This window comes from Argiope bruennichi, chromosome 5 (genome assembly GCF_947563725.1).
Source record: "Argiope bruennichi chromosome 5, qqArgBrue1.1, whole genome shotgun sequence".
NCBI lineage: Eukaryota > Metazoa > Arthropoda > Arachnida > Araneae > Araneidae > Argiope > Argiope bruennichi.
Window position 1 is genome coordinate 126,360,661 of NC_079155.1, and position 26,554 is coordinate 126,387,214.

General features: G+C 26.4%; 1 protein-coding gene across 1 annotated transcript in view; it reads left to right on the top strand.

Annotated features, from left to right (window-relative positions):
• The window catches only part of LOC129968863 (DCC-interacting protein 13-alpha-like), a 36,722-nt gene extending 13,853 nt beyond the window's left edge, over positions 1–22,869 (top strand). Inside the window, exons 11-22 of the mRNA XM_056083172.1 lie at positions 2,024–2,108; positions 3,089–3,189; positions 5,337–5,466; positions 8,215–8,270; positions 10,404–10,535; positions 10,908–11,035; positions 13,187–13,295; positions 13,406–13,492; positions 14,327–14,420; positions 14,505–14,555; positions 14,645–14,668; positions 16,388–22,869. Of these exons, the coding sequence (XP_055939147.1) occupies positions 2,024–2,108; positions 3,089–3,189; positions 5,337–5,466; positions 8,215–8,270; positions 10,404–10,535; positions 10,908–11,035; positions 13,187–13,295; positions 13,406–13,492; positions 14,327–14,420; positions 14,505–14,555; positions 14,645–14,668; positions 16,388–16,522 (1,132 nt within the window). The 3' untranslated portion in view covers positions 16,523–22,869. The remainder of the gene's footprint in view (positions 1–2,023; positions 2,109–3,088; positions 3,190–5,336; positions 5,467–8,214; positions 8,271–10,403; positions 10,536–10,907; positions 11,036–13,186; positions 13,296–13,405; positions 13,493–14,326; positions 14,421–14,504; positions 14,556–14,644; positions 14,669–16,387) is intronic.
• The last annotated feature ends 3,685 nt before the right edge of the window (positions 22,870–26,554 follow it).

Genomic DNA, 26,554 nt, shown 5'->3' on the forward strand with positions numbered 1-26,554 from the left:
TTTGTTATATAATTTCATAGTAAAAGTAGAAATTTAATAATTTTGTCTTACTCTAGATTTTGAAATTTTCCACTAGAAAGTATACCAATATTATTTTGATACCTTTTAACTTGAAGAACCTAATGTTTCTTCTATGTAAGATAAGTTGTAATTTGTTTTTGGCCATGCTTTTTAAATGAATTAATTTTTATATTTTTGACAAGAAGGGACATATGTAATTGCATCACCACCATAGAAATAAAACACTGTTTATTTATATTTTTAATAGAAAAGGTGAAATAGTTTTAGGAATTCCACTCCTCCCTGAAAAATTGCTAAGCATTAGCTAAATTTTTTATTGAAAAAATTTTATAAATTTTTTGCTTTAGAAATTACTTACGTTAACAAGGCCTAGTTGACATTTTGCTGGGGAAAAAATTGTGTGACAGGTTTGAGACCCTAATTCCCTTCAAAGCAGATTCCTTGGATTTTCACATACATAATCCATTGAACTTTACTTTGCTGAAAATTCTTCTGCAATATTTCTTTTAGAATGGTGTTCATCTCCTTTGGCATGGTCTCATTACCTTTTCTTTACTCTCAAAATGAGATACTTTCAATGTCATCTTCAATTTCAGAAACAATCATTAATCGCAAATAGATGTGTCTGGAAATTAGGGAAGTTGTGAAGGGATGGAATTTTATGTTATATCAATAAATTCTGGATCAGATACAGTAAATGTACTGGAGCATTGCTATGATACAAGTAACAGTTTTTCATGGTACAGACATCTGGTCTTTTAGGACAAACTGCATCATGGAGTCAGTGAAGAAATAATTGATATATCTTTTGTCACTGTTTGCCCTTCTAATGCACTATTCAATGGATATCAAAGAACATAGTTTGCATCCTTGATTTTATTGAAAATTATGATTTACTTTTATGCAAATTGTTTCTTCTCCTTGTTTGCTGTGATTTATGTCATGATTGATACACTAAGCTTTTGTTTGGTCATGACATTATGCATAAGCTTGTATTTAAGACATGTATCTTGTTTTTCTGTTGTTAGTTTTTCATTCATACTTTAGTTGGCTTGCTCACATCTTTAGTGCAGACCAAAGTAAAAGCCCTTAAGCTCATTTTAACTAACAATAAATATATTTTAAACATTATTTGATTTCAGTTCCTAAGCCCTGTATCTACTGAATTTTGCAAAAATTTCTTCCACCAAATTTTGCTAAACACTTGCATGCTGTGCTTTTTTCAGATTTGTTGCCAGGCATACCTTTGGTGCACCTTTTGTAATGTTGTCATACTTGTATATCAATGTTTCATTTCAAGTAATCACAGTGCTCAGAATCAGATCAATCCACAGTAATGTCCAGTGATCTTGCTTCATTAACTCAAATTTCACGCACTATATATATATATTAAAATTAATATGCAAAATTTCATATTTGAAATTTTTGTTGATTCCTATATCCACAGTCTTTGATTCAGTTAAACAATGATAGTCCTATATCAGATTTTCCACCCTTGTAACAATAGCTGCATTCCAAATTGTTTATGGTCTCCCAGAATACTAGTCACTCTCCTATATTGTATGGACATTTTTTAATCAATTGAGGTTGAACTATTCCTTAATTTGTGTTATCTTCATTCATTGCCAGTTCAACTTGCTGAACATTTTAAATTGTGTCCCTTTAAATATTGCCAAGTATTTGATGTAGCATCTTTACTCAGTTCTTTCAGTCATCATGAAAGAAATTGAAAGTCTGATGATCAAATATAACATTACTTTATTCTTACCAGCTGGTAATGACATTGAGAAGAAAAAATTCAACCATGTGTTTTAAGATGTCTCCTTCCACTTGAAAATTTAAGGTCGGGTATATTTTCAATGGATCTCGTATATGTGGGATGTAATGCTTTTTAGTTTTTCTTCTGTATTGTCCTGTAATAAATAGTAAAATGTGCATACTTTTTTTATTTTATGTTTTTATAACTGTTTCGCTGAACTATTTTTGGTTTTCAACTTTACAGAAAATTTGCTGGCATGGTAACTAAATGGGAGCATGTGTTTGTTTATACACTGGGAAGCAAATTGATGAGCATAGCAAAGGGTGAAGTATGTTATCATTAATATTAATTTATTTTTATTTTACATTGTTTTCTCTATTTCTTGGTATTTACAACTTTCCAATAAAAATGGAATCAATTGAAACATTATCATACATATGAAATTTGGAATCATATTTTTAATGTCCTTTATACGAAAATTAGTTAATAAACATCCATTAAAAATGCTATAACATAAAAAATAGTCAAAAGTGCTATGGAATTTTATGAATGGATTTACTACCAGGGTTGAGTATTTTTATTAATATTATTTGTTCTCCCTCTAAATGGGAAGGAGCAGTTTAATTCCACTCATCCTGTGAATTAAATTTTGGTGTATGTTAAGATTATATTGAATGAAACTGCAGTATGTTGCACAATATGCTTGCAGTATGTTTACAAAACATATACAATCAGTGTATGATATTTTATTAAATAAATTATATGTATTTTGAGTGGAATGTAATGCAAAAACTTGTCACTGCAGAGTGACATTTTTTTTATACTTCATTGATAAACATGTCATTATGTCTATGTGGTAATACTAACCCTGAATCTGAATGGGTTGTTAATGTAATCATTCAACTTGATTGTTGACATAATTTATAATGATTCGTTGTCGAATTCTTTTTGATGTTAAAACAAAGATATTTACATATTGTAAGTAATGATGTCCTTTAGAGTTTTTTTAAAGTAAATAATGGCTGCCTGGCTACCATTTCAGATGCTGCAACCATTGTGTCAATAATAACCACTCTGTCTTTTAGTTTATGACATTAAAAGGGAAAACTGTTGACTTGCCTGTTTTGGAAATCACTCTTAGTAATGCTTAAAATCCATTTTTATAGTAAAATGGTATTTATTTTAAAGAATGTGTTGAAAAGAAAACTATTTAACAGTAAGAAGGAAACTATTTTAAAATTAGAATAAGAAATAATTTTAATTGTTATGCTTTTGAATTGAATATGTTTTGTTTTTTATTGTTAAAAGGTTGCTGGAAGTGTCATAATGGAGCTTGATAAAAATGTTTCTGTTAATGCTCTTGAGAATGAAGATCGTCGTAATGTCTTTCAAGTTTCAAATGGTAAAAAGTAAGTTTTTTTCTGTATTGTTGCTAGTATATGAAATTTATACTTCTCGTTATCTGAAATAAAAATTATAGTACCTGATGTATAGTGAAACAAGTAATGTTGCTGGCAGTGGCAGCTTGTTAAATTAGAAATTGATGATGCAGTGAAAGTTATTTTTTTAAAGCTCATTCTAGCTGCTATTAAATCAAAAATCTTGCATTTAGTATTAATTATGTTATTTTCAACTTTTATGGTGTTGGCAACTGAGCAATGGCAAATTGTAAATAAGAATGAAACTCAAATTTTCTTTGCTTGAAAATATAACTTTATTATATTAGGTATTTTATGCTTTTGTTGATGACCTTTTGATGCTTTTTAAGCAATGTTGGAATTCCATGCTCATAAAACTGACTTTTGTCAGCAGAAACCTGAATTTAATTAAATGATATTTTACATCATGTGATTAAAAATTTCTTCATTTAAAGAATTTTTGTATTGAACAAAATAAATGTAAATGTGGAGGTGCAAGGTTAGAGCTATATGGTGGATGTGACAATACTACCTAACTTAGCCCCAATAATTCTTAGTGATTGTCCTAAGATGTGGGAGCTTTACAATATTATATTGGCAAAAAAAACCTCTACAATTTATCAAATTTGGCTTTTTTTCTTGAACTTCACTCAGTGTGGTGAATTGTTGAATGTAAATTTTTGAATTAATTGTTTGTTTCTTGATAAAAATTCAAAGTGCAGAATTCATTTATATCTCACCAAACTGGCAATTTAATCTGTTTTTTGGTCACTCTTGGCTTTTGATGTCATCTGGCTTGGTTCATCCTCTCACCTGTTGTTATAATTCACTTTTTGTGGCAAGTAATCAGTTATTTCAAAAATGGATGAATTACATTGTATTTCAGAAATGAATCAAGATGCTAATATGTTACATCAAGTGAGCTTTCTTAAGTTGATGAGAAACCCACAAATCAAATTTCTTAATCTAGCCTAGCTGTTTCATTTTTTAAAGTCATCTATGCAATATATTAAGCTCTAATTGCTATCCCATGATATGGTTCTTATCCACTTTAAGAGAACAGCCTGGTTATTGCCACTTTTTGAGTGAAAAAATCTATAAGAATAAAAACCCTGCCTTTTTGAAAGTAATACAATAAAATATTCTGAACCATGTGTTTTTTTCTTTACTAATTAAATGTGGAAGTCCGAATAACATAAAAACAGTTTAGCTTAGATGCTTTGAACAAAACAAAATGTAGTAAAATCATCTATCTGAAAAATCTGCAATTATATCATTTAGTACCAGGCCAATACAATATTCTGTGAAGTGAATTTAATATCTATGTTGAATGAACTTAGGGGCTGTAAACAAAAACTATACTCCATAATGTGTTTATTTTTCTTACTGAAAAATAGATATCTAAATAAATGATAAGAGAGAAATAAAAAATAATAAATAATGAAAAAATAAGTTGGCTCAAGCGACAAAGAAAATGCTATGTATTAAGGAAAATGAGTAAAATATAAGCACAAGAAAAAATCTGGGAAGAAATAGATTTGAAGAGTGCCAAATTTTTATTTTCAATAAGGTTAGGTATGAGCAGCAAGCTCTTCAGTGCCAGTAATATAGAAAGGTCTTTCATATAATTTCCTATTTATGTTTGATTTAATTATGCATACTCAGCAGTTTTGAGTTCAGATTCAAACAGATTGAGTTCATATTATTTTAGCATCTGCAAAATGTAACTTATGTTTTTTGTCTTGTATTTGATACGTCAAAGAGCAACAGTGTGTTTTTGCTGTAGAATAACATTTAAAGATGTAATTACTTTCATTTTTCTTTATTTAATCATATGAGATGTCTATAAGAAAATATTGACAAATTTTAGATGGAAAAAATGGAGGTGTTTTTATGTAATTGTAGGAAATGTTATGGTACTTTCAATAATTATTTGCTATTTTCAATTTTCAAATTTGCTAAATTGAAATATTACAATTGGTTTTAGTTATTTTATGCATGTGCTTAGAACCATAATAAAAGAAGTATATACCCCCATGAATCTAAAATCACTTCATTTGTTGAAATTCTTTTTATACCCATTTATGTAAGTATATTCCTACTTGTAATGCCAATCATATGTTAAAATCTTTTTTAAGAACTGTCGTATTGCAAGCTATAAATGGAAGAGAACGAGATGAATGGATTGCAGCAGTTCATAACATAGCTAAAGAAGTCTTTGCAAATAAATCTTTAGCAAGACAATGTTCAAAAGATAAAACATCTAGGGTATGATAAGTTTATTTATTTATAACCATTTGCTATGGTTTGAGTAGTTTCTCATTAGCTTTACATCAGCTAAAATTAATATCAAATGTAATAAATATCATAACTTCACTTTGTAAATTTTGCAGTATCTTGCTATCTATATAGAATAAGGTTTATTAAGGTTAATGTTAAGGTGCATTAGCTAATCTCTTGTATACATTTGATAATTTTTGTAGGGCTCTTCATGCACAAATATGTTCTTAGAAATAACTGGTATTCAGCTAGTGGAAAACTACCCATTTATTTATTGCTATTTTCACTCATTTCTATAATTCTTTCATTTTTATAAGGATAGAATTTTGTTATTGATCTTTCACTGTCTTCTTGCTGTACTAGAATTTCAAAATGATGTATATTGTCAAAAATCTATCCCTATTCAGAATTTTACTATAAATTAAGTACTTTATATAATTAAATTTTGAATCTATAATAAGTCTATAATTAAATTTTGAGTCTTTGAAAAAAATTCATTTTAAGATTCCAAATTTATAATAATGAATTTTAAATTAAGGACTTAAAGAAAAGAATAAAAGTCCAGTTTCTTTAAAACACTAATAAAAGTATTTTTTTACAAATTTTTTCAAAGAAATTTTTTATTTCATTTATGCAAGATTAACTTCCTGTGTTGACGTACTTATTCTTGCATGTTGCTTTCTTGCCTGTTAATTTATAGTTTAATCCCTCAGCATTCCCCTGCATTTATACTCTTCAAGGTGCAATTCAGACAAAAACAAAAATTGCAGGAAATCATTTAAATTTAATCAATAATCACTTAAATTTAACTAGCAAGAAATATTGTAAATAATATAAAAACATTGATTACCAGAAAAATACTGTATTTTAAGTTGCTTATCTGTTTTTGATACTAGGCAAATTATTGTTTGAAAAAAAATTCAAATTGTTGTCCATACTATATTTTAAATGCAGTGAATATATGATTTTAGAAGAGTTAATTCTCAGATTTTTTTAAATAATAAATTTGATGATGAATAAAAGTCTTTTGTCTAAATAGAAAGCATTGCAAAAAGCAGTTGTCCATTATTATATTACAAAAGTTTGTAGTTGATGGTAGAGAATATTTCGCCTCACAATATTTATTAAATTAAATAAAAAAGGCTTCATTCATTAGTTTATTTTCTTGCAAGAAAATTTGGAATTTTGAAAAAAGAGTTTATACTTTTCTGAATATGCATGTTACTTTTACAAAAAGGCATTTAAGTATTGCATGAAGTATATAAACCATTGTCGAAAATTTCAATTTATTATCTGCTTTCTCTGAAATGGAATGGGCTAAAATTATTTTTTCAGCTCTTTCTGTTCTTTCTTTTAACTGTCCTGATGGTTGAATGATTCCTTATGATAAAGTACGAGTTCAGTATATTATTTAGATAGTTTATATGATAATTTATCAAGCCTTTTTAGAGAAATTTGTAAGAAAGTGCAAATTCGAAAATGTTCCAATACTTTTCACCATAGCCCTGTTTATAGGGCTTAGTTGTGTGGTAATGAGGTGAGTGGATGTAATTAATAAAAAAAATTAAACTTTTATTATTTTTTATTTTATATATCTAAAATGGGAAATATTCTTTCATTTATTTTATGCCAGGTATAATCTTCAAAAGGTTTAACCTTTTTAGAAAAGCATTTATTTCTTATGTATATTATTATTTTATTTTTATTGTTTTAATTCTGTATATATTAATTGCAAAATATGATACTTTCTGTTAGGGCAATAATTGTGTTTGCTTAATGTGAATGCTGCCATGAATATAATAAACTATATCTATAAAATTGTATACATTCAACTTTGAAGCTCTTGATAATACAGGTTATACATAATTGAATATACAAGCTTGGCAGTGACATTAAAAGGAAACAAAACAAAGTACAACCTTATTACTCATTGGAAATCAGAAATAACAGTTGAATGATTAGATTAGGTATAGTTATTTGTAAGCAGATCTTTATTTCACTGCTACCAATTGATGTTGGTGAGCTACAAGACATGTATATCTACACTCTTTGAAAATGTGATACCAGACATGCTTTAAAAAGTGTATATGATTTATGGTTGCTTCTCAATATCCTTCTGTTTCTGGAAGGACTGACATTAGACACATAACTGAGTTGAGTTTAAACTTTCAACTCTTTTTCATATTTTGTTTTCACATGAACTGCAATGCTATGTGCTGTTTTGTTTTAATAGTCCTGCAAAATTGGAGAATTCATTTATGTAGGGAATCACATGAAACACTTATAATTGTGTTGAATTTAAACTTTTTTTTATTTCTAAGCTGAAACAGGGTTGTATTTTATTTATTTTTTCTTTCTTTTGAAAGCCCTGTAAAGTTGAGATATTCATTCATGTATAACCTGTATATTGCCTATTAAATTGTTGTAATGTCACAAATAAAACAACTTTACCCTGGGAAACTTGCTTTTATAACAAGATTGTTGTGATTGCCGTGTTTAGTATATAATTTTGCTGAATTTGAGTTAATGGTAAAAATATAATTTTTGCAAAGTATGTGCTTGAATTTTTTTTTTTTTTTCTTTACTTACATTTTGAATATAATACGAAATAGTTTTTTTTTCTTAGAGGCTAAAGCCCTTACTTGCTGTTCATTAAATGTAATAATATTGTCTAAAGTATTTGCTGAAATATTTGATTTTTTTTTTCTATTCTGATTATGTTCATTATTCCGACAGCAAAACACAGTTGAAAAATCACAATCAGTTTCCAGTGAGACTTCCAGTATAGAAGGGTAATTTTAAAAAACTATTTTTTGTTCTTTTAGCATTTTCTCTGTATGCTATTGTATGCTTTCTCAGCTTTAATAATCTATTCAAAATATACTGTGCTAATTTAACCTAACATCTATTTTTTATAGAAATTCAAATTACTTAATGAGTTTTCATGAATTTTTAATAAAAGGACTACGAAACATAAAGAATGTTTTAGTGAAAGATTTGTGACAATAAATTTAATAATTAATTGTTATTAATTAAAATTTGCTTCTTTTGCATAAGTGGATATTGCATCAGCTAATAATATGGCAGTGCTTAAGATTTATTTAGAGAAATAAGTTTAAAATTGCCAAAACATTTGAAAAAGAAATATTAAAATAAGATTTATCTTATTGAGATTGAAAAAAAAGCCTTTTTTTTTAGCTTCAAAATTATTTTGAGGCTCTCTAGTACTAATAATTGATTCCAAATCAACTGTTTGTTTCTAATTGATCACGGGAGATTAAAATTCTGCATTGAAAATGACTGCTTTCATAATCAAACCTATTAATATGTAAGTTGCAAACAGCCACTCACAAGGTTAAACCAAATTTTTTTATTATTCGAAAAATTACTCATAATTTAATGAGTTTTCTGAAATTAAAAACATAGTTTGATACAGTCTTAAATTCTTCAATAAATTACAGATAGGTTTGATGTAATAGATTTTCATTTTAATTAAAATAAAATTCCAGATAATATAAGGATTCTTTAAGATATAAAATTTTAAGAAAAGAATATTTTGCATTAATAATATATAATGATTGACATGTGATAACATATATAACATTTAACTATAAATAATTATTATGTTATCAGTACTTTGAAATTTACTCACAAATATTCAGTAAGAAAGACTATAAAGATTTATAACAATAAATTAAATAGTTAATTTTTAGTAGTAAAAAAACATGAAAATAATATCATTATATGCAATGCTAAAAAAGCAACTCACAGCAAAATAATTTTTTTTAATATAATCATCACAGTATTTTATATATATATATATATATATATATATATATATATATATATATATATATATGTGTGTGTGTGTATTACAATATTTAAATCTGATCATTACAATATATAAATTTGTTTTCAATGTATGAAGTTTCCAAATGGACAATTTTATTTAATATCTCTTGATTTAATTTTAGAAATGAATCGCTTTTTTTAGTATTATTAAAATTTAATGGCGGAACTTTTTTTTTTTTTTTTGTATGGAGGTTTTTATGAAGGTGTGTTTGTAAATATGAATTGCAATTGAACATATACAGGAAAGGATAACTTGACTATTTAAAACTTTAAATTACTATTTCAAAGGAATTTTTTATTAAATGGTTATATACTACATTAAATTAAAAGCTGTAATGTATGGATGCATATTCCGGCTGCCACATTACTTCAATGAAGGTAACCTTAAAGAATGATCACACTTTTAAAATTGATATTAAAAGCAAAAGTGTAATGGTGATTTTTCTCCCAAAGATATCCAAGTTTAAGATAATTCACCATAGGAAAGCTTAGTGTAGAGATTTAAAAGGTAGCAACACATTCTCAGTGATAGTGAATTGAGTAAAATATCAAATAAAATCATACAGTTTGGTTAATAAATATGGAGGTAGCAAATCTCTTTAATTTTGAGAGCTGGAAAAAAATTAACTTGCCATTTGTAGCTTCTTTTATTTTTCTAATTTGCTTACTTGCACTTATAGCTTCCATAAGGCATATAGGAAATATAGCTTTAAAAATATATAGATATTTCACCTGAAAAGGTGCAGCTGTTGAATCTTATTTAAGTGTCCTAAACAATCAATTAATAAAAATGTTGTTAATCCAGATTCCATCATTGCTAACAAGGCATTTATCAGAAAATAAAAATGAATGTGACTGAGTGTGAAAACCCTGTGTTTACTGCACAGATTGATATATCACAATAATACATTCACTAAAGTGATTATGTGACATATATTGATTAAATGATATTTTCTCTTTTTTAATTTTTGCTCAGCATTTCATTATATTGTGTCATTAGTGTTTACTTTCATATGTAAAAAGTCCACAATATTTTCATTTTATGCTTCAATGCTAATCATGCTACTTTTCAGAGATAAAGGGAATCACTCCACTCCACCATCTACACCGATGGAAAACCTTCTGTTAGAAACTCCTATACAGTTTGATTTGTTTTCACCAGCAGAGGACAGGGAAAGATCAAAATCCATGGATCCACCGCAAGTGTAAATGTGCTATTATTTTATATACATAATTTCTAAATATAAGAAATTTAAAATATTCAATATTGAAAGCTGTCTTGATTTTTATAAAAATAATTGTCTAATTAATTATTCAAAATAAATTGCTGTCATTATTTTTCAACATTTTCATTTGATATTTCAAAGACAGTAATAAATGAAAATTAACCACTTAAAAAGGGTCATAATTACGAATTAATAATTTTTACACAATATTTATTTAAAAAGATATTTAAAATATTTTGTAATTGAATTTTGATTAATGATGTGCAGAATTGCTTATTTTATTTAATGCTGTTTTTGGTCAAATTTTGGACTTTAAATTCATTTTTTTTTTTTTTTTCTTTATATTATTAGTTCAACTCCACCTGATGAAAAGTCGATCCTTTCTGATGATTCAGGGCAAGATACTTTAACATCCACACCTTTTTGGGAAGTTTTTTCTGTTAGGTTTTTAGGATCCATGCAAGTGCAGAAAGACAGAGGTATTCTTATATTAAAAATACTGAATGCTTTTTATATTTTTTTTTCATCAAAGTAAATTTATATGAGCCAGTAAAATCTTTCATCATATATTCTGGTTTAAATATTTTTCCTATCAATTTCTTTGCTAACATCGCTTTTAAATCATCAGCTTGAAGCCAGCAAAACAAAGTTTACCGATTCAAGTATTTTCGCATACTTTTATTTACTTGACTTTTTTCATGTTTGTAAAGATGGAATTTTGAAATAGATTTTTACTCCCAATCTTTTAGAGTTTTTAAATTCATTTTGCTTGTTTATTCTTGATGATAATTCTCTATTTTAATAATTTTGCATCTTTATTTCAGTTAATCAATTTGATTCCATATCTAGCACATCAAAAAATACCTCAAAATTCTATAATATATTTACAAATTAATAAGCATATTAATGAATTATAAATTAAAGACTGAAATAAAAATTATTCAAATGAAAATTTTTACTTTTTAATGTATTAATAAGTGTGGTGTTAAAAATTGTATTAGCATGACATTATTTTTATTCAGAATCCTACTGCAGAAGGAATTATGTGACCTAATATTTATTTACTTAGAAATATTTCATTATGAGCTCTGTTTTGAGACAATACTGAACCAGTAAATTATCTCAATACTACATTCCATCTTGTTTATTATTATTATTATTATTCTCAAAAATTGCAAATTAAAATCTGCCTTTTTACAACTGTGGTGTAGGTGAACCGGTATCAAAATTCTTTTAAACATGATCATGGATGAATATCTATAGTCATTTTATGTAATATGGTAGAAATATGAACAGCACCTAATATAAAAGAAATAAAATAACATTTAAATGATTTGGAATTATAACCTTGCTATTGAAAGCCAATTTCATATATATGCACATACTTGTTTAAAGTAAATATAAAGGATGGAATAAATATATAAATTTGATATTAAATCGCTTTTATTAAACTTTATAATTATATGAAAATTTACTTTTGCTAATATTATTGAGTATTCTGAATGAAGTGTGTTTCTAATTGAAAGAAATCTTCAAAGTTTTATTGTTTTAAAACATTTTAATATACATTTTTCAAATCAGAGTTTCTTAAAAACAAATTTCAAGAATTTATATAAGGATTAAATTTAATCATTACATCATCGTAGTGGTTAATACCATTATTAAATTATTTTGCAATATTAAAAGAGAATAGAGTTATTTCTTTGCCAAATGCATTTCATGCAGATCATTGATATCCGGTTTATTTTTAATTAATATATGGAGACTACCTACAATAACTAATAAGAGATGGTAATGGATTAAACAATATCTTTCTAAACATTCATTTAATAGTTATCTTGAGTTGATTACTGTTTGTATTACATTGAAATTTATTAAATTGGGAAATATTTAATTCATATTTTACTACAGAGTATTAACTTTTATGAACTAATAAGCTGCTTGTTTTTGTTTGTTTGTTTTTTCCTTCAAATTGCTTTCTTTTAAACATTAAAAAAATAATAAGGAGAATATTCCTCAAAGTGGTTTGAGAATTTCTTTAGAAATATATTTATCTGCCATTATCTAAACTATTGTCTAAAATTTAAAAAATAAAAAGTGTATCCACTGGTATACTGAAGAACTTTACCAAAATAAGTATTGCTTTTTAATATTACTTTTTCAGTAACAGATAGTTATAATTTCATTTTAATATATTTTTGTTTTTATTTGCATAATGAATAAGTATGTAGCTGATATAGAATTTTATATTTGTTTAAATTAATAATTTTTATTCTTGTTAAATATAATTCTTATATATTCATTAAAAAATATAATAAAACTTAAAAGTTATACCTTTTTTCAAATTTTTTTATCCTACAAAACTGTTTACTTCAAATATTTTTTTATCATTTAATTAATAAACTGATATGGGGCTTTCGTTATAAGTTCAGAAAAGTAAATTCTGCTTTCTGTGGCAGCAAATCTCTTATCAGTTTATGCTGATAAAATTTCAGTTAGCTGTTTTTTGTTTTAAAAAATTAATTTAAATAGGTGGCTATAGTTAAATTTATTATTGGAAATTTAAATGATTAAAAAAACATGATGTTTCTTTTACATTGCTTATAAGGATATTTTTCTTCCAATTTCAGGAGATTATCTTGTTTTTCAAACAATTCGTCACATCATGGCTGCTAGAGCTATTCACAATATTTTCAAAACAAATGAATCTCATCTGGTTATAACTCACAGAACATTAAAGTAAGATTAATTTTACTTTCTATGTTTAACCTGCAATATTGTGTAGCAAAAGTTTTGAAGCAAAGAATAAGTAAATTTATTTTAGTAAATAAATATGACTTTATTTGTAGAATATTAGACCCATCTCATCAAGCTATTCGAGCACTTTTTCCACTTGAAGATGTGTCATTTTGGACTACACACAAAGAAAATGACAGGTATTTTTCACAAATAGACTTATTAATTATTGTGATGCATGAAATTATTGATTTTAAAAAACTGTCCTATATTTTGAGGTAAGCAATACTATTTAAAAAATGCTCTCATTTTTCTTTCAAATTAAAATTGAAAGTATCGTACTTTGGTATAGAATTCATCCTTTCTAATCTAAACCACTATTACTATTTTCTAGTTTGCAGCCAAAATATCATTGTCAATTTTTGTGATAATTTATAAATAACTAGGAGAATTTTCTGCTTAATTATATATTTGTTCTTAGCAGTTAGGCTGAAATAGTTAAGTACACTTTAGAAGATATATTGTTTATACTTGATCAAGTCAAGGACAAGGAATCTTATCCTTCATTTGTCGAATCAAGTGTAATTTGTAAAACTATGCACAAGATAAAATGTTGAAGAATTTTTTATGCATCCAGAATAAAACTTTTCCCAGAAAGGAGGGGGGGGGGAGAGCTGACTTTCCTTTTGCGATTTTCGTGCAATATAACATATCATTGATAAACTGTTGCAACTGCAAAAATTTGACTCTAAGAGGCACTGGAAAAACTAAACTAAAATTATTTAAATGTTAGTCTTTGGTTTCTATATTTTTTTAGAAAAAGAATTTTAAAATTGCCAATAATTTGAATCAATTTTTTGTGTATATATTGAGAAATTGATGAAAATTAAGTATCATATTAGATGTGACTTTGAATGTAGAAGGATTTGAAATCATATATGCAAAAATAAGATGAAATTTTCTTTAAAAAAAATACTATTCCTTCTTATGATTTAAATCACAAGTGTATTTTATTAGATATTTTCTACTGTTAGGTTGCTTGGATTTATAACAAGAACTAAGAGTGATTCTGAAAGCAAACCTTCATTTCATTGTCATGTATTTGAAGCTCAACCATCAGCAGATGAGGTAATTATTTAAAATCAATATGCATTCCATTATTGTAGTTTTTACAATGATATACACATTTAATTTGTTTGCCCTTTCCTCTAGATTTGCTCTGCTCTTTCAAAGGCTGCTAATATTGCTTTGACTGTTCTTTTAGTATGTATAAGATTTTATTATTTAAGCTTAGTCATTTTATTTGAATTATTATTATTAATAATTGAATTTTTTTTCCTTATTCTTTTTAGGAAAAGACCCTTAATTCTAACGAAGTAAGTATTATTTACAATTTGAATACTTTTAAATGTCTTTTAGCCATATTTAATTTTTATAATATGTTATTAAATTGCAAGATTGAAATTTCTTTGATTATTAAACTATTATCCATTTCGATATTTGCTAGATAGTCTTTTCTTGTCTTCCATCGTCTGTTATAAAAGGAGGTGAATGATTTATATATTTGCCGGGTACAAACAAACCTACCAAACCTAAAACCAGGAAATATAGCTCTGAAATGGTCACAATATTGACTCAATGTACCTCAAAAACAAATTTTAAAAATTTAATTTAGAATTTTTTTATTTATTTATTCATTTTTTTACTCTGCCCATAATATTATTCCTAATGTATATAAAGAAAAAATTAATTATCTTTTTATTATTTGTTTTGAACTTTTTATCATAACTTAATGAATTTGAAGAAATTGTTTAAATAGTCAGGATAATTTTTGGACAAATTTTAAGAATTAAAATTTTTATATTTGATATTTTATTTAGTTACCTTTTGCAAATTTTTTGAAGTCATTATTTAAACATTACTCTCTAATTTAAAATAGGAATGGTTAGAATACTTTTTTTTCCTTTGGTTTTTTTTTTTTTTTTTTTATTACTATCCAAATAGGTTCGAAGATTTTCATTGTAGATCTGCAGAAGTGGGAGAAGTACTATGCTCTTCCAGCATAAGGGAGGGAAGGTAGATTAGCTGATGAAATGTGAATACACAGTTTCAACCATAGGTTTACTTGATAAAAGGAGATTAAAGTCAGGACCTTCATTGAGCATAATGACACAAAATACACAATATAGAATATTTATTGTATGCAAGGCAAGTTTCTAGTTTTTTCAATTCCCCTATGACAAATTAAGAATTTAATAGTGTTGCCAAATGCCATTTGGGAAATATGTATTTTTTCCCTTGTCTGTATTTTCACTGAAAGTAAATTGAATCATTATTTCATTTTAGAGGACAAATATACCAAGAGTTTTAGAAATTATTTTTATGGGGGTTAAATTCTAACCTCATTATTTGCAGCAAATATATTAATTTTAGTGACTTTTTCTTATTCAATTTCATATTCATTTGAGATATATATATATCAGCTGTTTCAAAAGGCAACTAATCTAAATAATAAAAATTAAAACAAAAGGCAAATAAAACCTGTGCCACTTTATGTTCATTTGGATCATTTATTTAAATTTGAGTGGAAATCATATGAAATATAATGTAATATACCATAATGTAAGAAATCCTATTGTAAAATCTTCACTGATTTTCTAAATAAATAGTTTGAAAATTAAAAAATTTCATAATTTCCTTAAAAAAATATATATTCTTCATATAAGTAAGAGAAAACTTATGCATTTTAGGATTTGGAAATAAGATCAATTAATTCATGAACCAAATTCAGACGGGAGGAAAGAAAGCAGGTGTGTTTCATTTTCAGGCTTTTAATAATGACAAAAAGTGATTTATGTGATTATCCTGGGAAACTGTCATAATTTTCAAATTATTATATGTCCACTTTTCTGTAAGACAAGTTATCGACAGGAAAAGACAAACACTTTGCCTAACTTGCATTTTGTTCAGGGCAGTAAGTATCTATTTGGTTCGTTTTTTGTATGTGTTGTATGCAAACCCTAGCAGAACTTCACTCAAGTATGATGACTTAAATCTGAACAGTGTTATTTAATTAATTTCTTTCTATTTATTAGGATCAAATTCAAGACAATGCAACTGTGGAAAATACTGATCTCCAGCAATCAGAAGATACAACTCCAGGTCCTTTGATGGAAAAAATGCAAAGTTCTGATAACACTGTTATCCCTGAAGCAGAAGATACTAAATAACTTTGGTATTTGATTTGATTTTATGAATGAAAATGTTATGTGGTAAAATACTGAAAATATGCATGTGCCATAAAAATGCATGTGAATGTGTGTTCAGTTTTTATAAAAATGTCATTCATCTCAATGTAATTTAATCAGATTTTTTTGTTTGAATAATCGTTTCTTAATCTAAATTTTGCTGTTGTAAATTTTTGAAATTGGGAAATTTTATTAATAAGAAGTCAGTGATTGATTTTATTTATAATGAATCCCAAACCATATACATATTATGAAAACGAATTCATTCAAAGAAAGTATTTGATAAAAATTTCTCTTTGTGGATAAAAAATATATGATTTGTGTTTTTTTCTTGAGAATTTATTTCTCAGCCATGAACTTAATGTCATGAGAGAAAAAGCATCTCTGTTCTTATGTCCTTTGAATTTAACATTTAATTTAAGTCTATGTATGTTTAAAATATATTATTGTCTACGTGGATTAGTATTGAGTGATAAGATTTAGATTCTTATACAAACTACATATAATGCTGGAGGTTGCTGCTAATGATTTTTTAATTCAGGCTTTTTTTTATATGCCATCTTATTTTTCTCTGAAAAATCTAACCATCTCATGAATAAATACATAATGTGTATTTACAGTTGTTGGCTTTGCTGTATTTTATTGCTATTCATTATAAAAGCATTAAAGGTTTTGGATGATTTTTGACTTGTAAAATTTGAAAATTTTATAAATATCTCTATAATTTTTGCAGATTAACTTTGGTCCTTTATTCTTTTAAAAATCATATATGATATTTTAATTTAATACCATACGTTATTACTGAGTAAGAAGTATAAATCATAAAATGAAATTCAATAAATTTCTTTTAAATTTTGAATTGAAATTAAATTTTATAAGTCTTTGTAGGTTGTGTGTTGTACAATAAACTGCAATTCATTCTGTACTTAATGTTCAACCATGAAAAAAATCTTACCACCTTGTTCTGTTAATTTAATGCCATTATGAGATTAACAGCTCTTTTGAAATTGTGTAATTTCAACTTTGCATCAACAGCAATTTTCTTATGCTAAAACTAGATGCATGATCTTCATTCAACTGAAAAAACATTTGTTTATTAATTTTTTACTTAATATAGGATATAACTATTTTGTTTTGTAGTTTTCATTTTCTTTTACATTTAGAATAACTAGTCTTATAATTTTATTATCATTTTTATTTCTTCTTAATTCTAATGTGTAGTAATTTTTCATTATTAGCTTCATTTTCATTTTTAGTTTTCATTTTCTTTTATATTTGGAATAACTAGTCTTATAATTTTATTATCTTTTTCATTTCTTCTTAATTCGAATATGTAGTATATTTTTCATTGTTAGTTTACATACCATAATTTGCAAACTCAGTGAAGATATAATTGTGTTCAAAACTGTATTTCATACATAAAATATTGACTAAAATATTAAATATTTATTGCTTGCATCAATAAACGAAGAGAAAAAAATAACATTTCTCAGTTTATTTATTTCTTTTTACTTATTTGAATGATATTGTATCATTGAAGAATTGTGATCAATGTATACAGTCAGACTCTGTTAAACCATCGCTTTATTTTAGCCATTAAAATTTGCAAATGAATGGAATGAGAGTAATGATATTAAACTCCAGTGGATTTTAGTAAAGTTGTTGAACTATTTTTTTTTTTTTTTTTCAGCTTTCTTACTCTTTTTCTGAAAGAATAATTTGCGAACACCGTGTATAAATAAAGCTTTTCATTTTGAATCAAAATAACAATTTTATTTTAGCAAAATCTTATTATTCTATTTAAAAACAGTGTTATAAAGAAAATTTGCTGTATGAGAATTTGTAAATTAAGTTATAAAACTGAGGAGAGAAAAAATTGACTGAAATTTCCAGTACACTTTATTGACTTGAACACTTGCACTAAAATATTAAGAAATCTTGTCATCCTGTTTTGTATAGTTTTATTATAAAGAATATGTTTTTCACAATTCCCTAAAGATTCATTTTTGTTCTTTTTCTGTGATTTTTGGAGGGGGGGGGGGTTATATTTTTGTTTTATCGCATACCAAATACTGTTAGCATTTCCTCTTACAATGTTTTTTCAATAATCTCTTCATTATCATCTTCATCATTCATTGTCATATTTTTGTTATTTTATTACTATACATAACAATTTGTAATATGTAAAAAATTTGTGCAGAATACACTTTGGCTGTGATGATGATGTCGCCAAATGGCAAAAAGTTTTCAAAGCTGTTGTCCTCAAATATGAATCTCTCATTTGTTTGAGATATGCCTGTTTTTTTCTGTTATGTCTGATATTCATCTTGGTCATTCAAAACTTTTAAAACTGGTTTAAAAAAACAGTTCTTTATGGTAGATGTGTTTACATCACTTTGTCACGCTTTAATCTTCTCTGATTTTATGATTTTTAAATTAATTCAATTGTCTATATGCTAGTTGCTCATTGAGACAAGATTATTCATTATAGAGCTATTTTCCGATAATATAGTTTAAATTTTTTTGTCATTTCTTGATCCAGTCTTCAAAGTTTTGTTCCATTGGCCATGGTGAGGGGAGGGGGTTCACATTCTTCGATTTGCATTCTGAACATAGTCTGGTGGATGTACAGGCCACTTGTCTAGAAGTTATGCAATTTTATTACATTCTTTTTTTTTCCTAATTTCTTAGCTAAGAATCTATTAAGCATGTATGACTGTGTCCATCTCTGAGAAGTTTGTGGCTTTTGTCATTTTCCAGTTACTAATTATTTTCATTTTTGTGGTTTTTGCACAAAATTAAACAGTTATTTTGTGTTTGCTGCTTTTCTCTCCAGAATTTTTAATCTTTAAATGTTGAAGCTTTATTTAGTAGACATTTATAAACATTCCTATTTCGCCTGCATTAGATATTTTTTGAACCACATTTATTCATAAGTTTTATGGCTCTTTTTTTTTTCTCCCAGAAATATTTGTGTTTTTTCCACATATGGTTTTATATGATGTTTCATTTTTCTTTTAAAATGTATCTAGACATCAAAATCTAGCTTGGAAGTTAGAATGTCTCATTTAGATCCTTAGCTAAAGCTTTTTGTTGTATTACTGGACAGAGATTCGTTTTTATATCAAATCTTTTAATTTTTAAGCAGTATCAATCTCTCCTTATTAACATTAATAAAAAAAAAATTTAAAATATTTCTTTGGCACTCTGGTTGTTTTGGGGCTGAATGATTATTGGAGTAGCTATAATTGTCCATGCACTATTCTCTGCTATATATTTTGCTGAAATTCAACAGATAAGAAAATTGGCAATGTTACTAAAAAAAGTTTGAAACATTTTGTGAGGTAGAAATTATTTTTCACTATATGAAGAATAACAAACATGTAAATGCTGTTTAGTATCAACATTGTGAAGTAAATTCCATTAAATAGAGCTTTAAATTATATTATAAGTCATTATATTATTATAAATTTTAGTATGCGTGGAAATTATTTTATTAACAAATTTATTAAGTAAAAATGATTTTATTAAATAGTTAACATGCTTGTTTTAGATCTAAAATTATAACACAGTCTCATTTCCCACTTTTTTTATCAGAAATATCATTAAATGTTTCATCATTCTAGTTATTCACCTTTGATAAGAACTCCATTAATACGACCTTGACCTTGTTCTGCTGAAAAATTTCATTATTTTTCCCAAATAGATTAAAACTTTTATATTCTATATGTTTTCACTTCCCATGAATGCACATAAATTATTCTTCTGTGTGACAACTGTTAGAAAATATCAACAAAATAATGATTTTGAGTTACAAGTAAGTGAAAAGCTAATATAATTATTTAAATACAGTCTCCAATTCAATTATGTATATCAAGATATTATGTATTCTAGATATTATAGAATTATGTAAATATGTATATCAATTTTTATGATTTTGAATTACACTCAGTATTTTAAATGGGGCCATATTATCAAATAGCTTATTTGATAAAAAGACCAAAATATTGTTTCAATTTCAGAACATTCATTTGGGGATTTTTTTCATGTTTCAAATTTGCTTTCTGATCCATATAATCCTATCAGGCCCCCTCCCTCCTTCCCGCTCTTATCTAGTGGCCAACTCCCAAATCAAAAGTCCCTACAAGTTTAGTATTAGGTTGAATTATTTTGCTTGGATTAAACAAACTTGTATTTTTTTATATGCAAGATACTTTAACACACTATCGTAAATGTAATCTATTATTGAATGTTTCATTATATCAATTTGTGACAATATTTGCAATTTAAAGATTGATTATACAGAGATTAAATTGAAATAAATAAAAATTGCCCTGTTTTCGATATTGGGGAATAGAAAAAAGTCCTTATTGTGCTTAATCAAGCTATGGCAACAATATATTATTAAGCTCATAAATCGAGAAATCTATGTGTTTATGAATTTAAATATATTTATAGTATAACAAAAATTACTCAATTCAAAGATTTCTTATTTACTAGATGAATGTTTGTTTGTTTTGTGATCGTGTTCCAGTTGGAAAAAAAAATTTCCTTTTAAGAGGAGTTCAGTAAACACTTTGCTTTGTCTTACCCTTTCTTTTACTTCCAAAATGTACAGATCAAACCGAATTCTACCTTATGTAAACAGTTATCCCAATAATTGTGATAGTATTTTAAGAATCTTGAATACTGATGAGTTACCAGGGTCTGACTGTACTCTGAAACTCCTTGAAGAAGGGAAGAAAAAAGTACTGTAAAAAGAATTTTCTATTTCAATAGGCAAGGAAGTCTGAATGAAATGGTTTATTCTATGAATTGAATGAGGTAAAAAATTATACATATCTTATTTTTAGTTGTTGTTTTTTTCTCTCCCCACAAATTCTAATTGTGACTTAATAAATAAATCTAAGTCAGATTTTCCTCTTGTGGTGTACCAATTATTTTCTATTCAACTTAAATATATATTTGTTTTTAAGACGTATTAATATCCAAGATGTAGTTAACTAGTCTTCTGAAAAGTATTTAATTTTGTCTTTATTATTACCTTAAGTGTTTTAATGCTTTTAAATGTTTGTAATGTAATCTTGAACATTTAAGAATCACTATCTAAATGTTTTGGACATTCATTTATATTCAGCTTATTTTATGGTGGTCTAGCGCATATAGATGTATGTTTGTGAAAGTGCCAATAAATGTTTATTGATATTTCAACTTGGTCTAATTTGCATTAATGTGACCTTTTAATATTTCATGCATTTGAAGAAAATGGTGCATTACTTATTAACTTCTTGATTTAAAGAAATCAAGAAGTTAATAAGTAATGCATACAGCTTTGAATTAACTTTTAATTTATCATTCAATAAATATTGCAAAAAAAGTGTTTTTTAAATGAAGCATTTTCTAGTATTTTATAAAATATGATGGCATATGTCCATTTTCTCTGGTACATTTTCTATCAAATTTTGTGAATATGAATAACGAATTTCGAAATAATATTACACCCATAATTTTTTTTTCTTTTACAGATATAATCCATTTTATGGATGTAAAATACTCTTAAATGAAGTGAAAAAAGTAATAAAATTTGTCTAATCTAAAATTTTGAATGTAAAATTGTATAATCTAGTTGCAGAGTTACATAAATTCATTTATATCATTTCTTTTCACTGGCTAATATTTTTTTTATCAAAATATAAATTTGCTAATAATTTTTTACTGCAAAATTTTATGTATGTATAATGTAGCAATTACACGTTTTTAGTTTGTACTATAGTAGAGAAACGAAAAGAGTATTTTTAGTACTTATTAACATTTTACAAGTGCGTCTACTTAGAACTAAAGATTTAAAAAAAAAAAACTCTGCACAAAATTATATATTATCTTCCTACTCCGAAGTTGTCTGCTGTGAATTAGACTTGCTTATAATATAAGTGGTTGTAATTTTTCTAACATGCATTGAAAAGCTGCTCAACTAAATGTTTTGCCTGTGAATTCAAAGTACTGTTCTTGTACTTTTTTTTTTTTACATTGTATCTGAAAGATATTACTTTTAGAGTGTGATTTTTTTTTTACTTGTAATGATTTAGTTTCATTTGTATTCTGAGAAACTGGTTGTGTGTAATGTGTACTAGTTGTCTTTTTTGTAATCATTGTAAATAATGTATTTAAAGGTATATGCTACCTACTGTGACATGAGAAATTGTGATGATCCCATTCAGTTACAACTTATGATTAGAAATAGATGTGAGCACATGTTATTTCATATTTTCACACTTTCATCCTATTTTGTACAGTTAAAAAGTTTAATTGCCTTGTGAAATAAAAGTATATAACCAACTATGAATATTTCAATTTTGTCTTTCTTAAAAAATGCTTTGTCAGTTTGAGCTTGAACCATTTGTTCTTTTTGGTTTTAAAATTTGACATGATTACGGAATATATAATTTTTTTTTAACTTCTGGGCTGAATTTAATCTTACTTTTTTTAATTCATATAACTTCAAAGATGTATTTAATTTTTTTTTCACAAAGTTAGACCTCATATTGATGAAATGTGTGGAACCACTTATGACATATCTAAGTGTCATCAATTTTATTATGAAATAAAAGTAGGTGAAATGGTACAGTCATTGAAGTTGGAGGGAGGGGAGGTAAGCTCTTTGGTTTTGCCAATTATCTTAAAAGTATAGAAGTTGGACAAACAGCTGTTCTGCGAGGGCAGCTAGTATCAAATTTAAAATGAAAATAATAATAAAAAGAAATTTTAAAGCTATTTTCTTAACTATTCTCTTTTTTTATTCTGTTTTTAACTTTAATTATTTGCTTAAAATGAGAAACTGTTACAGAAAAAATCACAATTTGGTCTCTGTATTTTAAAATAAATTTTGAGCCGAATTATCAAGATAAGTTCTGCCATTTTTTTTTTTTTTTTGGTACTTTTGAAAACTGTAATCTTGCCCCCAAAAAAAAAATCACTTTCAAACATTAAGTTTAACTTTATAACAGAACTTTTAATGATGCTATGCATTCTGTTGAATATCTTGACTTTTTTAATTCATGCTGCATCATATAACAAATGCATGGAAAGCAATTAAATGGCATTTACAGTAAATATTAATCACTATGAGTATCAGCAAAGCTATTATTTTCAAGCAAGAAAATGAAAATAAAGTTTGGTCTGTCAATGTCGGTCGAATGGCAGATCATGACACAAACCCACCATAGTGAAAAATAAATATATAAAGGGGAAAAAATCCCAAGCTGAAAATTTCAAAAATAAATGAATGGAGAAAGGGTGGGAAACTTACCAAATTAAAAACAAACAGAAAAAGATTTTTTTTCATCATAAAACAAAAATTTAATTTTGGACAAATATGCTGCTTTTTTTATATATAAATTTTCATTTTTTTAAAAACATAATGACTGAAATTCCATGTAAAACATCTTCCTGAAATCGGGCATATTTTTTCATTATAATGTCGGGAGAATTTACAGAACATCTGTGATGATGATCTGTAGTAAAATTATGTATCTTGAAACATCTCGTCGTTAAAATAAGAAATCCTTTATTTCGTAGAATGAAATCAGTTATTTCATGAAATAACTGTATATACTACAAGATAGCAAATAAACCATAATCAATCATTTCAAGAAATAACTAGGAAATCTATGAATTAATTGAATAATATATTTTATCGGTAACATATATAGAGAGAGGGTTTCCAAAAATTTGAACTAGCATTTCTTTCCTTAACTATTGCAATTAGATACACACTTCCATTGCAAGATCAAATAATGTGCCCAAATGTATGAAAACACTTTGTTTCCTGTGGATGTTGATAATAAAAAAATTCCAAAAACTGAATTTTTACACGATGTATGAAGTGAAAAAATGTCAATGAGAAAATTGTATTTTTCTTACACTCATCTATAAGTACACAATTTTTTTTATTTGGATAATTTGCTGAAATAGTAAAAAGACAAATCAAATTCATGGAGTTAGACCATTTTCCAGAGTGGTGTTTGAGTGAGTCTTTTTTCAGGGATAATATATATAACACAAAAGATTTTGAAATGCATCATTAGGCATTTGCGTAGTGATGCATTTATCAACTTTAGTTAGTGTTTAGAAAATAGAAGTTCAAAATGAACATCTTCGACATCTGTACAAAGTTGCAATCTTCTAACAGTGCTTGTGTACACATGATCTCTTGGGACTTCTTGAATTTGTTGGCAAAGATGAGATGCGTAAACCTGAAGACAGGAGAATGTAAGCAACCTCATAAATAAAAGCAAATAGGCCTATAAATATAAAACAAAAGTAACTAGGGATGTAGTAGGAAATTGAAATTCAACAAGTCTTGACAAGCGAATCCTAATGTGGAAGAATTCAACATCCAATCATCGTCTTATAGCTGCCATGGGATTGGTTAGGAGAAGCACCATTGAGTTGTGAATGCATTTGTTAAAATACTTTCAAAGGTCAAGGAGTTCAAATGTAATGCCATTAAAACTAACTAAATATATTGGTTCAAAATGATAAAGAGTTTCTGAAAGTGCCAACACCATACATTTATAGAAAATTGTTACTAATGGTGAGCTTCTTGCATGAAGAATGATTTTTTTTTCCCTTTAAAAAGTTATCGTTTTGACTACTGATGCTTCCATATCGATTAAAACAACGTTCGTTTACCCTAATTATATTTTTGATAAAAGAAAGATTCCACCTGAAGTGGGGCCGAATTATAAAACTTTAGTGATCAGATCAGGATCAACGTCTAACCATTCTGTAAATACTTTTTCTAGGATACTAGAAAGGCAAATAATAATGACGCTTGCATTTTTCTGCAATTAGATCAGCATTACGATACAAATCTAAATCAACATTTCAAAACGTTCCTCCTAACTGAGAAATGTTTTTCTTTTGGAAAGCTTAATATCACACATGCAAATTTAAAAAAAAATAATAATGTTTCTTTACTTTTTCAGTATTCCACTGATTTATCCAAGATATCTTCTGTTTCTCAAATTTCGACGTAATGAATGTTTATATCAAAATTTGAATGTGACAACTGTCTGCATCTAAATTTGTGATAAGCTCCTCTAACCTTTAAAAAAATCATATTTCATACTATTAAAAAAATCATGTCTGTAGATAGGAATGTGAAACTTTGTGTATGCATAGATGAATTTAAAAGAAACATTTTACAAGCTGATTATTTTACTCTTATGTAGGGTGCGTCAGAATTTAATTTTTTTTTTTATTTCAACATCCACATAAGCCTAAGTATTTCCATAAAATGTTATTTAATGGTACTTTATAATTAGAAGCTTAAGTCTAATTGCAATACTCAAGGAAATAAACGTTTGCCCCACTTTTCAGGGAACCTGCATATGATGCACAACTACCACACAAAATCAATTTTTAGCTAGATTAATATATTAACCGATAATTAAACGTTTTAAAATTATTAAAATATTCTATTTCCAACCAGAAGTAATGATTGCACAAAATTTCAGAACTCTAGTATATGAGGAAGTAAATAAAAACAGATTACACAATTCCATTCTTACAGCTATGGAATGTGTAAAGTTAAGTAAAAATGCCTACAAACGGTTTTTGTATATAAAATACAAATTTTGGAATAAAAAAAAGAAAAAAATGTCATTGATTTTCAAAATAATAAAAAATTTTGGAAGAAAGAAAGTTGTTTAGGAAAAAGGATTAAATGCTCGTATGCGAGACTTAGATACTTTTAAAATCTGTTAAATGAATCCTTTTCCAAACTTGATGCAAGACTTTTTATTTTAAATTCAGTTTAATTTCGATTTCTTATAGTGAATATGATTCCTGAATGGAAATCTTTTAGGGTAAGATAAATTCAGAACAATAAAAGATGTAAGAAAATAAGATAAAGAATAATATAAGATAATAAATAATAAAGATAATAAATGAATAAGATAAAAAAATTAAGATACAGCAAAAAATTGTGAAATTTTGTAAAAATTTATTAAG